The sequence below is a fragment of the Vicugna pacos genome, chromosome 10, assembly GCF_048564905.1.
Source record: "Vicugna pacos chromosome 10, VicPac4, whole genome shotgun sequence".
NCBI classification, from domain to species: domain Eukaryota; kingdom Metazoa; phylum Chordata; class Mammalia; order Artiodactyla; family Camelidae; genus Vicugna; species Vicugna pacos.
Window position 1 is genome coordinate 26119887 of NC_132996.1, and position 13203 is coordinate 26133089.

General features: G+C 40.7%; 1 protein-coding gene across 9 annotated transcripts in view; it reads left to right on the forward strand.

Moving 5' to 3' along the window:
- The window catches only part of XRRA1 (X-ray radiation resistance associated 1), an 87384-nt gene that overhangs the window by 584 nt on the left and 73597 nt on the right, over window positions 1–13203 (forward strand). For 3 of the 9 annotated variants that reach the window (XM_072969216.1, XM_072969219.1, XM_072969220.1), the window contains exons 2-5: window positions 14–111; window positions 2124–2188; window positions 4820–4917; window positions 10151–10386. In XM_072969216.1, the coding sequence (XP_072825317.1) occupies window positions 4824–4917; window positions 10151–10386 (330 nt within the window). In that variant the 5' untranslated portion in view covers window positions 14–111; window positions 2124–2188; window positions 4820–4823. The remainder of the gene's footprint in view (window positions 1–13; window positions 112–2123; window positions 2189–4819; window positions 4918–10150; window positions 10387–13203) is intronic. The other 6 variants (XM_072969223.1, XM_072969227.1, XM_072969218.1 and 3 more) reach the window with 5 other exon arrangements.

A 13203-nucleotide genomic window follows, 5' to 3' on the forward strand; every position in this document is an offset into this window, starting at 1 on the left:
CCTTTTGTTACAGGTGGGATCCTTGGACTCTTTAATCAATAGAAATTGGTAAGAGGCCAGAGGAGGAATTCAGGCAAGGCTTTATTGGGACTCTTGCTGCAGCAGAAAGGGGTGAGAACAAGAAACAGGTGCTGGGGGAGGAGGGGCTCGAGGTGGTTCCTGAAATGGGGAGAGGATAGGGGCTGATGGGTGGGTCTGGTCAAAGTGGGTAGTTTAGGTGGTCTGCCCACCCCCTTTGGTGGTGCTGTGCGCAGGGATCGTGCACAGTACCCTCCTTTTGCTCCTGGTACCCCAGAAGTGGCAGTTGACTTTTGGCCTTTTTGTATCCTGATCATAATTTGTCCCAGCTGTGGTGCATGCAGTTAATTTTAGTCTCCTGTAGTTTCTTCGTATTTCGTTGATCAGGGAAACTTTTATCCAGGTGCAAGCACTCAGGTAAAGGGTCCTAGGTCCCAGCCTACCTCACCTTTGCCACTTCACGTTTACAGTTTTAGGATGTAATAGTATTATAGATTTTTATTAATTCCTTTTTTTACACAAATATTTATTGAGCACCAACATTGCTTGAAACTATACTGAGGGATACTCATGATCAAGAGAGACCTGTTCCCTGCTTTCATGGAACTTCTCTAATGACCTACAGTTATCACATAACAGGACTGTATTACTATGGTCTCCCACACTGCATCATTTTTTTAAATCTCCATGAATTCCTCTTAAGTGTCCAAATGATTGAACAAATACCTATTGAGTACTTACTATGTAGTGGTGACTGTTCTGGTCTCTGGGATATATATTTGAAGCTAACACTCATGTGATAATAATTATTACTAAATAATATTAGGTGTGGTTTCTTCACTCTGTGAAGCAATCCAGTCAGATACCCCTGTAGCTTTTCTGTTTGTAGCTTTTTTGTCTTTTATAACTTCTTATGTTTCAAGACCCAGCTGTAATGTCACCTGCTCTGTGAAACTTCCCCTGATCCTTACTTCTTCCTTCTTTGCATGCAAAATGAAGAACTCCATAGCATTGTGTTCATCGTTCTGTTTGGTTCAGTAAATACTCAATTGAGCCTCTTCAATGGGCCAGACCCTGTATAAGGTGCCAGGGATAATGACAGAGGTAGAACCCAGGCCCATCTTTAGAAAGCCTCACAGCCTGAGATTGGGGTGTGAGGAGTGAGGAACAGACAGGTAAGCAGACAATTACAGTACAGTGTGGCAGAGTGCCTCCATTAAGAGGTGGGCTAAGGTGTCAATAGGAGGAGGGGGATATACATGAAAACTTTCTGTATGAGTTGGGGCAAAGAAGAGGGGCAGAAGTTTGATATGCCAAAGGAATGGAAAAAGCAAATGCATGCAGATGAGAAGCATTACTGTGTGTGTGTTGTGTGTGTGGGTGTGTTGTGTGTTTTGGAACTGGGAGGCACAACAGTTAGACTGAGATTAGCTGCTTCAAATTTGAGATGGAGCCCATTGGTAGCTGAAGCTATCTAGGTAGGCAGCCTCTAAGTCTGGAACTTAGACTTTCTTTTTTCCACCATATAGATAAAGTTCATACTTTTCTTAGAATTACTTTCTAGACAATATAACCTGAGGGTTATGTGCCCTTCCTAGCCTATTTGTCATAAATCCACACCTTTTCACCTAATATTCTTCATAGGGAACTGGAATTTCCAGGGTTTGGTATGTCCAGGTCTATATACCCTCCATGAGCCTGATTCATCCTTTATAAATTTATAGCAAATATCTTTTCCCAGATTTGTCTTATCTTTCGACTTTGTCTTTGATACTTTTATCATGTATAAATTTATTTCATGTAAATGGTCATATAATCTATCCTTTTCTTCCTGATTGTAATTTGCACTTCTTATTTAAGCACTAGCTCCACCTCAGTGTCAAAATTATTCTCCTGTTCCACCTTGCTATCTGTGTCTCTGTCTCCGTCTCTACTTCTATATCTTCAATATCTATCCATTTCTGGGATCTTTCACCCTGAGTTATTTTTCTAGGTCCCAGGTGAGACACATTTTGGAGCAAAGGGTCACAGCAGGATATAATTAATGAGAAAGTTCAAGACCTCTAAATAGTAGGCTAAGAAGGAATGTAATATCTATTTTACAGGTGAAAAAACAGGTGAAGAAACAAAAAAAAAAGGACAAGAGGTCTTTCCCGTGGTCAAAGATCAAGTAAGTACTGTGCAGATCAGAACCAAGGTGCCCATATTCTGTAAGCTACTGGAGTTTTTTCCAACAGACATCATCTGTAACATTTCCCAGCCCGCTGTTAATTAATTAATTAACTCACCTATCTAGCAATTAGGTGTGGTTGGTCACAAGAGAGATTTCCTGAAAGACAGATTGACTGGATGATTATCATTCCCCATCCTTCCATCCATTCATCTTCCCAGCACATTTTTTATTGAGTTCTAGGCTCTATACTGAGCTCTGGGATTACAAAGAAGAAGATGTGTTTTAGGCCCCATAGCAGGTGGGAAGTTGGTAAGGGGACAGTTATAATAAAATAAGTACTATACCAGGAGAAGGATGGGGTATTGTGGAAACTCATAGGAATGGCCTCCAACCCTTTTCATGGTGGTTAGGGACCAGGACATTCACAGTGCCCTGTGTTGAACCAAAGGAAATATCAAAATCACTCATTCATCCCACAAAAAATTATGGAATCTATTATGTGCCAAGTGTTAGATGCTGGGAATAAAGAGATGAACACCATCGATGCTGTCCTTCCTCTACAGGAGCTCCAAGTCTAACGAGATCAGAAATATGTATAAAAACCCTTGGGCCCTGGGAGTACCATTGTATCCTTCATTTGGCTCCTACATGTTTATTGGGTATTTCTTATGAGCATTCCAAGGGTGGAAGAGAGACAGTGAATTGGACATGGTTTCAGACTTGGAGGTTCAGAGACTATTGAGGTGCTAACTATTGTTAGTAATCTTATGAGGGTACAAAGGGGTCCAGCCATGAAAGAGATACAGAAGAAACACTGCAGGGTTTAGCCAAAGCAGCAGTTACTTCCCTGTGGAAGGTTCAGTGAAACCTTTGTAGAAGGGGTGTCATCTGGACTGAGTCTAGAAAGCAGCTCTTTTTCCCCCACTTTATTACCTCATTTAATTCTTACAACAATTCTGAGGCACAGGTTTTTATCCTCATTTTATATGTGAGAAATCTGAGGCACAAAGAGGTAAAGTGATTTGCCCAATGTCACTCAGCTTAGTGGTAGAAACTGGTCTCAAATTTAAGTCTCCTGCCTCCAAAATTGTTGCCTCTCCTACTGCACCCCTCTACTTTTCATATTTGTCACTTCCAGGAAACATTTTCTTTGGATACTTGAACCCAGCTGTCCACTCTGCTCCTTCCTTTTACTGAATCTCTTCCCAGACCCTCCAGCTCAGGATCCCACATTCTTGCCAGGGCCTCCCTTTACCTGGCCAGGGGCTTCCAGGTTCCCAAACCCCTGCTACCCCAAGTTGTCTGAAGCTGTCTCAAAGCAGATTTAGGACTGGCTGGATCCCTTTAAAGAAAAATCTTAAATCTCTTAAGAGTTTTAAGTTTTAAAAAATTTAGATCTTTGATTAGAGATTTTTTTCCTAGAAAGTAGCATTTGAGCTGACTCTTAAACATGAGACCAGCCAGATGAGCAATATGGAAAGGGCTATTTTAGGCCAAACTAAGAACAAAGACACGGAGGACTGAATGCGTTTGGGGGAATAGGAAATGATTCTGTGAGCCTCTTGGGCTGGGGTGACTGGAGCTGGTAAGGTTAGGACATAGGGCCCCAGGGGCCTTCAAGACCAGGCTTAAACTTGCTCAGTGAAAATCTGGTCAGAAGACTGTTGCAGTGTTCTAGGTGGAAGATGATGAAAGATATAATGAAATCAGTGAGAGATAGAGAAATATACATTGGAACTGTACTTCTGAGCTGGAATTGTCATGACTCAGTAAACCCCGTTTCACCTGGCTTTATTTTTCTCAGACCTCTCTTTCTAAAGCTTAGCTTGGATCATGGCTCTCAGTTACCTTCAAAGTGAAGCCTGAGTTCTTAGCCTGGCACTGAAGGCCTTCAGTTGTGGGTACCATCCTTCCCATCCAGTCTTATTGTCCAAGACTCCCAAATATACATCCTTCCCCTTCCTGGGTCAAATTGTTTCTTTACTGCTCCAGACATGCCCACCACCATGCCCTCAGGCCTGTGGCCCTTTCTGTTTGGAATGCTTATCCTTCTCTCCATCAGCAAACTCAATTCATCTCTCAAATCCTACTTACCTAGTTCATACCTCATTATTTGCATTTATTTAAATATGTTTATTAATTATTAATTTATTTAAATATAAACCCTCTCTCTCCTGAATGCAAAATAAAGAACATTTCTAGTGAGCACTTAATATGTAGTAGGGACCAGCTTTCTAGCTTGATCCTCTCATTTGTCTATTAAGGTAGATGTTATTACCCCCATTTTGCACGTGAGAAACTGAAGCTCAGAGGGATAGAGTAATTTTCCCAGTCATAGAACAAGACAGAGCCAAAATTCAAATCAGGTCTGTCTGATCCCAAAGGTGATGTTCTTTTTAGTGTTTCACTGAGTTAGGATTGATTTGAACCCCAAAACCCAGGGTCTTGTCTCTCTCTTTATTTAAAAGTCCAGCACATTTCTGAAGCAGGGTGGTGGACTTCCAGGGTCTTGGAGATAGGGTGTGTATTGGGGGTGGTCTTGGTGGGCTCACAGGCTGTGTTGGGGTGAGGGAGCAGCACTGCACCTTCTTACTTCTTAATTGCTTGCTTTCCTTGCTTGGCTCTCAGGGCCATGGCCTCTTCAGGAGTCTACAAACTGGATGATGGGAAGCCTTACCTAAGCAACTGCTTTCCAGCCAAAAATCTGCTTCGGATGCCAGAGGAAGGTCAGGTGACTTCTCAAATCGGTACCTTTGCCTCACACCCAGTTTCTGCTTCAGAATGTCTCTGACACCCATTTCTTCCTCTTCGTCCCCTTCACTACTGTTCCCTGCCCCACCCAGTCCCTTCCCTTCCAAACCATCTCCCCACCAGCGGCCTGAGGGAGCCTTCTAAAGTGCACATCTAACCATGGTGTTCCCATGTATTCAGTGACTTCTCATTGCTGGTTCCATTACCTGCTGCTCTAATCCCCGCTATCCTTTGTTACAACCGCATTCATTGATTTATGCCCTTTTCCATAGTGCTCTCTTTTCACTTAGCTTTTTTAATTCACTCAGAATGTTCCAGTCCTCACTCCATTTATCCAAACTCTTCCCATCCCACAAGGCCCAGCTTTTCTCCCACTTCTTCCAATAAGCTTTGTCTAGCTACACCAGCTCTCGGTGCCCATCCTCTCTCATAAGCCGTCTTCCTCTCTGTGTTTCATTGGATACATAATCTGCCCAGATCCTAAATAAAATGGCTTAAACTTGACTCTGCTAAGTAGTTTTTCAGACATTTATCTAGTTAAAAACTCCTCTGGGGCAGGGACTCCTTCTAACACTGAGCAGAGTCCTGCAAATGGAATACTGCTGAGAAGTGTGAGCTCACTGGATTGTGTTTGTTATTGAAAGGGTAGAGCAAGGGAGAAGTGCCCCTAGGTTACTCTATATGAAGTGAATTGCTGGTCACTCTGTACGTGGAATATTAGAAAAACCTTCTCCAGTCTGTCCCCCCCACTTTTCTTGAGTGATTTCTTTTTCATATAAAGACCTTTTATGTTTTAAACAGGCCACCTACCTGTTTGAAACCCTCCCATGGAGTTCTCAGTATGAACTTATAATTTCACTGTCATACCCCTCACACACACACACAGATTGACAGAAATAAATGTAGCCATGTGTATCCACGCATGTAAGTATATGTACGTATATTTCCTAGTCCACTGAGAACAATGACAGCTCAGTCGCAAGGAGCACACCTGGCACCTAGATGATGATTTCTAAATACCTTTCTCCAGTAAAAGCCAGGGCTCCTCAGGCAAAAAGTTATTTCCAGGGCTTAGGCAGGAAAAATATATATTGAACCTGGAACATTGTGTGGTGCCAGAAAATAAAGAAGTGCTCAGAAAAATGATGCAATTCGAAAGGACATAGGAGCCATCCTTTGGCCCCATGGCCAAAGCTGGGGCAGTATGGGCAGCAACATAAATAAAGACAGAATTGGGTTGTAATCCATAGAATAAATATTGATGACCCTGTACTAATATAAATAAACATTTAAATACATAAATAAGTGGGTGAATAGAAACAGCTCTTCCTTATAGTGAAATTCTAGTTAATAAATGTAGAAGGAATGTAGGAAATAGAAAATCACTATTAAAGCATCATAATGTAATTTTTACAGGTAAGAAACTTCTGCTGTACTTGTCAGGGTTCTCCAGAGAAACAGAACCAACAGGATATGTGTGCATGTATATATCTATAGCCTACTAGTTGTGTTTCCATATGTGTGTGTATATACATGTGGACAAATATACACACACATATGTAACATTTTTTAGGGAATTGGCTCATAAATTGGTGGAGGCTGGCAAGTCTGAAATCTGAAGGACAGACAAGTTGAAAACTCAAGGAAAAGCTGATGCTGCAGTCTTAGGCAAAATTTCTTCTTCCTTTGGGAAGCCTATTTTTGCTTTTAAGGTCTTTCAACTGATTAGGTGAGGCCCATGCACATTATCAAGAATAGTCTCCTTTAAGTCAATTGATTGTGGGGTGGAATGTATAGCTCAGTGGTAGAGCATACACAAGGTCCTGGGTTCAGTCCCCAGTACCTCCGTTAAAAAACAAATAAGAGATAAAAATAACCTAAATTACCTAAAGTCAGTTGGTTGTGAATGTTAGCCACATCTACAGACATTTAGATTGGCATTTGATTGACTAACCATAGCCTACCCAAGCTGACATGTAAAATTAACCATCACAGATGCTAAGACTAGTAGGTCAAAGTATGATGAGAAACAGGATATTTGTATAGTCTTGAGATATCTTTATTAATTACAAAGAGAGTTCTTAGCACAGAAATTAAGCTGATACCATCTTGGCCAAGTGAGCAAAATAAACATCACCACTAATAAGACATATTGCCATCATGTATCCTCTGATATGTTGTGCTGAGAAGGGCAGAGCATCACTTCTTGCAAAATCGTAAGTTCTTAATCTAATTATGGGAAAACAGACAAATTCAAATTGAGGTACATTTTACAAAATAATTGACTAGTACTCTTCAAAAATGTCAGGGTCACACAAGAAAAAAGAAAGATTGTAAATTACGGGAGACTAAGGAAATGTGACGACTAAATGAAATGTGAGGTCTTGGACTACATCCTGGAACAGAAACAGGACATTAGTGAGAAAACTGGCAAAATTCAAAGAAGGGCTATAGATTAATTACTGACGTTGTACCAATGTTAATTTCTTAGTTTCAACCATTGTATTATTTTTAATTTTTTAAAAAAATTTATACAATTTTAAAAGATTATTTTCCATTTACAGTGATTACAAAATATTGGGTATATCCCCTGTGTTGTACAGTACATCTCTGAGTCTGTCTTATACCCAGTAGTTTGTGCCTCCCACTCCTGCCCCCTTATTGCCCTTCTACTCCCTCTAATTTATTCTTTATATCAGTGAGTCTGCTTCTTTTTTGTTATATTCACTAGTTTGTTGTATTTTTCAGATTCCACATATAAGTGATGACATGCAGTATTTGTCTGGCTTATTTCACTTAACATAATGCTCTCCAAATCCATCCATGTTGCTGCAAATGGCAAATTTTCATTCTTTTTTATGGCTGCGTAGCATTCCATTGAATAAATATCTATATATATATTTACATATCTTCCTTATCCATTCATCTGTTGATGGACACTTAGGTTGCTTCCATATCTTGGTAAATGTAAATAATGCTGCTGTGGACATTGGGGTGCATGTATCTTTTTGAATTAGTGTTTTTGTTTTTTTAGATATATACCCAGGAGTGGAATTGCTGTGTTATATGGTAGTTCTATTTTTAGTTTTTTGAGAACCCTCCATACTGTTTTCCACAGTGGCTACACCAACTTGTTTTCATACCAACAGCATACAAGGTTCCCTTTTTTCTACATCCTCAGCAACGTTTGTTATTTGTGTTCTTTTTGATGCTAGCCATTCTGACAGGTGTGAGGTGATATCGTGGTTTTGACTTGCATTTCTCTGATGATAGCAATGTTGAGAATCTTCATGTTGGCCATCTGTATTTCCTCTTTGGAAAAATGTCTACTCAGGTCTTCTGCCCACTTTTTGATTGGGTTGTTAAGTGTTTTTTTGTTTTGTGTTATTTTTGATGTTGAGTTGTATGAGCTGTTTGTATATATTGAATATTAACCCCTTATTGATCATATCATTTGCAGATACCCTTTCCTATTCAGTAGGTTGTCTTTTTGTTTTGTTGATGGTTTCCTTTGCTGTGCAAAAAGGTTTAAATTATGATTATATAAGATGTTAACATTAGGAAAACTGGGTGAAAGCTGTATTATTTTTACAACTTTAATGGAATTCTAAAATAGCTCAAAATGAAAATTTATGGGGAAAATAAAAACCTTCCCATGGATACTTTTCCTACTGGAAGACTACTCCATTAAAACCCAAACTCCTTATTCTGTTTCTCAAGACATTTCTGATCTGAGTTTGCTGACCTCCCTCAGCCTCATCTCGTTTCCTTCGTGTTCATCTCTTGACACCCTCTGGGCATTCTTCCTGGCTGTGTTGGCAGTTTGGGCACCACCTCAGCCTGGAGTCTCCAGGAGTTGGGACTATTAGGATAGGACAAAGGTCCATGCCCCAGATTGGGACAGCCCTGGGAAACAGTGCCTGAGCTGTCAGGCCCAGGGTGGGAATAGGAACTGGCTCACATCAGACAAAGGGCAGGAGCTGCATTCAAGAGACAGGATTAGTGGCAGTGGTCAGAGTCTCTGAGGCAGGGGTAGTGGGCTGTGTGGGCAGGCGGCCCCAAGCTGGTTCCCACAGCTCTGTGCCATTCTTCTGTGCAGTCCTGATCTTTCATACCTCTGAGTACTTCTTGTGTGCTTCTCTCTGCCCAAGCTCTTTGGTTTTTCTATTTCCACTTAGTCAACTTTCAACATGCACTGTCTAGCTCATGCCCTAGGCTGGTAGCTCTCTTTACATTATTGAGCTCCTTCAAATCCTCTGTCATAGTCTTCTCCATAGCCCCAGCTCAAAGTAGATGCTCAGAAAAGGTCTAAATGGATGATTGTGGGTGGGGCTGTGTCTCAGGGTTTGTTCAGCAACACTCGAGTTGTGGTAAGCTCTGTGCGAGCATTGGGAGCACTGAGATTAACAAATTAGGCAAAGTGTGCTCTTGTGGAGCTCCCACTGTAGAGGGCAAGACAGACAATAAACAAGTGAACAAATACAATAATTACAGATTGCAGTGAATGCCTTGCAGTAAATAAACTACCAATGAAGGAGAGAAGAGATTCTAGAATGTTGTCGTGGTTTTTGTTAGGTGGGCTTACTAGGAAACTCATTCTTTTTGCTTGCATTTTATGGTTCCTGCTACAGTGAATGTGTTTTTTTTGGGGTTTTTTTTGGATGCCAACTGTCTTACTATTTTCTTGTCCTGAGCTCCTAATGCAACCTTTTACCTATAATGATAAAATTCAGGTTAAGGTCTGGGAAGATGGAGTCCACTGAGTTGGTGTCACACAGTGGGCTTCACCCAAGAGATGACAAATGGGGAGGTAACTAGCTGGCATAGGAAAGAATGATCAGCTCTGCTGAGGAGAATCAGACAAGGCTTCGCAAAACAGGAAATACTTGATCTGGAATCCTGAAGAAACAATTAGAGTTTGGAGGCAAAAATGTGGAGGAAGGAATTGGGCAAGTCATTCCACACTTTGAGCCTTAGCCTTTTCATCTGTAAAATGGGGGCAGTAGCATGTCTTCACTGGGTTTGGAGTCAATTAAATGAGACAGGTATATAGACACCTCCCTCCCCAGCTGCAGCACAGTGTCTGGAGCATATTAGGTAATGAGGAGCTAATTTAGGTTTTAGTATTATAGATAAACACTCTGTAAGTGCACTAGTTGTGGCTTTGGAGGAATTTGCTCCTTTTCACTGTTCTGATCTTCTCAACAGGCCGAGGACACTGGTTAGTGGCTCGGAAATGTAGCCACAAGAAGAAGCCCAAGGGTGTGGTTGAGGCAACCGCTGAAGGTCAGGAAAGCCAGAAGATTTCTTTTGAGGTCGGAGGGAAGAAAGTGTCTCGACAGGAAAACCAAGTGGACACTGCTAGACATGTGCTGGACCGGGCTTTTCTTGTGAGAGGAAATGGATCCTGGAATGGCTGGCAGCACCAGCTAATGACTGTCTTGGTGGGGGGCAAGGACTTGCCCAGTACAGTTACCCCTAGTCCATCCCAAACTATTAGAGTGATCTTGGCAAATTGAGTACAGCCAGATGATGAAGGGACCCAAAGCTCTCTTAATTTGTAAAGCTTTTTTATATCCACCTTGTGAGATCGGTATTATCATCCCTATTATGTTGTTGCCAGTGTGCAGATGAGAAAACTGAGGCGCCGAGAACTAATTTGCCTTTGCCAAGTTCCCTCAGCTATTAATTAGGACTGTGGTCTACCCAGGATTAGAACTACTGAGGATTAGAACTCTGGTCTACTGACTCCAAAGCCTGTGCCTTTATGTTTTATCAGATAAAAACTTATAATAGAGTTAGAGAGGCAAAGAAGTAGGTCAGGGAGAGTTAGTAAATTGAAAATCCTATTCCAGCACCTAGTAGGATGTAAAGATTCCTGCTCTGCTCTGGGGAGATTGCTCTAGGAGCAGAGGGATTGAGGAGGTCCCACACATCACAACCTTTGTTCTTTGGGTTTAGTGTCTGGCTAAAGGCCAGGAATGCCAACCAGATATTACCCAGTGTCTAGAGAAAGCTTTACAAAGAGGGCTTGAGTGGCTGTGCTGGAGACCAGCCATGTAATTTTACATCTGCTCTGTGCAATGCCTTGGTGGCTTTGCAAAGAGAGAGACATTTTGTAAGCCGATATTAACATACAGTCCAGTGCTCATAGCTCCCTAAGAAGAACTCTCTGGCAGCCTGCTTTGTGCCCAGGCTCTGTTTATGGTTCCCAAAAGATAGATTTCTGCATGGATCAGATGTTGAAAGAGGGCTTTAAGGGGGCAGCTGATTGCATCTCACCTCAAGGCAGGTAGTGTAAACTTTTTGCAGAGTCCTGGGAATTTCTTTGATTATGATGTCCACTTCTTGGGGGTGAGGAAGACAAACAACAGGACTGAGGAGAAACACTTCCCATAGTGATCTTCTTTTCCCCTTTGTTCCCAACATAACGATTATGTCCCACGTTAATCGAGATGGCTTGTTACCCATGTTGCCACTTTGGATAGCAGAAGAAACAAGGATGTTTTTCAGAGTAATGGGATACCTACCTACCTGATGGATAGTTCTACTTGAATGTTTCACTGGCACCGCATATTGAACTACTGCACCAATCCCCTTTTACCAAGTCCCTAAAATATTTCTTTTCTAGTGTTTACTACACTGTGATGGTACTACCATCTACCTAGTCACCAAGCAAGTAACCTGGGGTTATCCTTGACACTTACCTCCCCATCACCACCCCAACCCTTGCCATTACCAAGCTTTGGTACTTTTATTAAATAGTTGTCAAATCTATATTACTCTCTTCATCTGCACTGCCACCAACCTAATCTGAGCCACTATCATCTTTTATTGGATTAATTGAATAACTGAGGTGCTTTTGTTTCACATAAAACGAAGCCAGAGGCATTGTTATTTCATGGTAGGCTAATTCACTGGTTTAATGACGTCTTCCAAGGCTCATGTTTCTCCATCTTTCTGCTCTTATATCCTCGGCATGTTAACTTGTCTTCTTGGGCTGATTGCGTTCATGATCCCAAGATGGCTGCTGCAGCTCTGGTCATCACATTTAAAGGATAACATCCAGAGGTAGAAAAGAGATTGTTGCTGTCTTTTTTTTTTCTCTCTCTTTTTTTTCCGTCTTTCTCTTTCTTTTTTTTTTTTTTTTTTTTTGGTAAGTTGCTTTTTTTCATTCTTTTTTTTATTAAAGTATAGTCAGTTTACAGTGTTGTGTCAATTTCTGGTGTATACAGCATAATGTTTCAGTCATACATATGCATACATATACTCATTTTTATATTCTTTTTCATTTTAGTTACTACATAATATTGAATTTAGTTCCCTGTGCTATACAGTATAAACTTGTTGTTTATCTATTTTATATATAGTAGTTAGTATCTGCAACTTTCAAACTCTGAATTTAGCCCTTCCCACCCCTTTATCCCCTGGTAATGGTAAATTTGTTCTCTAGGTCTGTGAATCTGTTTCTGTTTGTAAATAAGTTCATTTGTGTCTTTTTTTAGATTCCACATATAAGTGATATCATATGGTATTTTTCTTTCCTTTCTGGCTTAATACACTTAGAATGACAATCTCTAGATTCATCCATATTGCTGAAAATGGCATTATTTTACTCTTTTTTATGGCTGAGTAGTAGTCAATTGTATATATATACCACCTCTTCTTTATCCAGTGATCTGTCAATGGACATTTGGATTGTTTCAATGTCTTGACTATTGTAAATAGTGCTGCTGTGAACATTGGGGTGCATATGTCTTTTTGAATTATATTTTGTCTCTGGATATGTGCCCAGGAGTGGAATTGCTGGATCATATAGTATATCTGTTTTTAGTTCTTTAAGGAACCTCAATACTGTCCTCCATAGTGGCTACAGCAATTTACATTGCCACCAAAAGTGTTGAAGGGTTCCCTTTTCTCCACACCCTCTCCAGCATTTATCATTTGTAGACTTGATGATTGCTGTTTGGACTGATGTGAGGTGATAGCTCATTGTAGTTTTGATTTGCATTTCTCTAACAATTAGTGATGTTGAGCATCTTTTCAGGTGCTTGTTGGCCATCTGTCTTCTTTGGAGAGATGTCTGTTTAGGTCTTCTGCCCATTTTTTTAATTAGGTTGCTTTTTTTTGATATTAAGGTTTATGAACTGTGTATTTTGGAAATTAGCTTATCCTGTGGATCTGCAATTTAAGGACACATTCATTTGGAGAAATGTGAATGATATTGGGGTTCTTTAACAAGGAAGTAGAGAAGTGGCTCT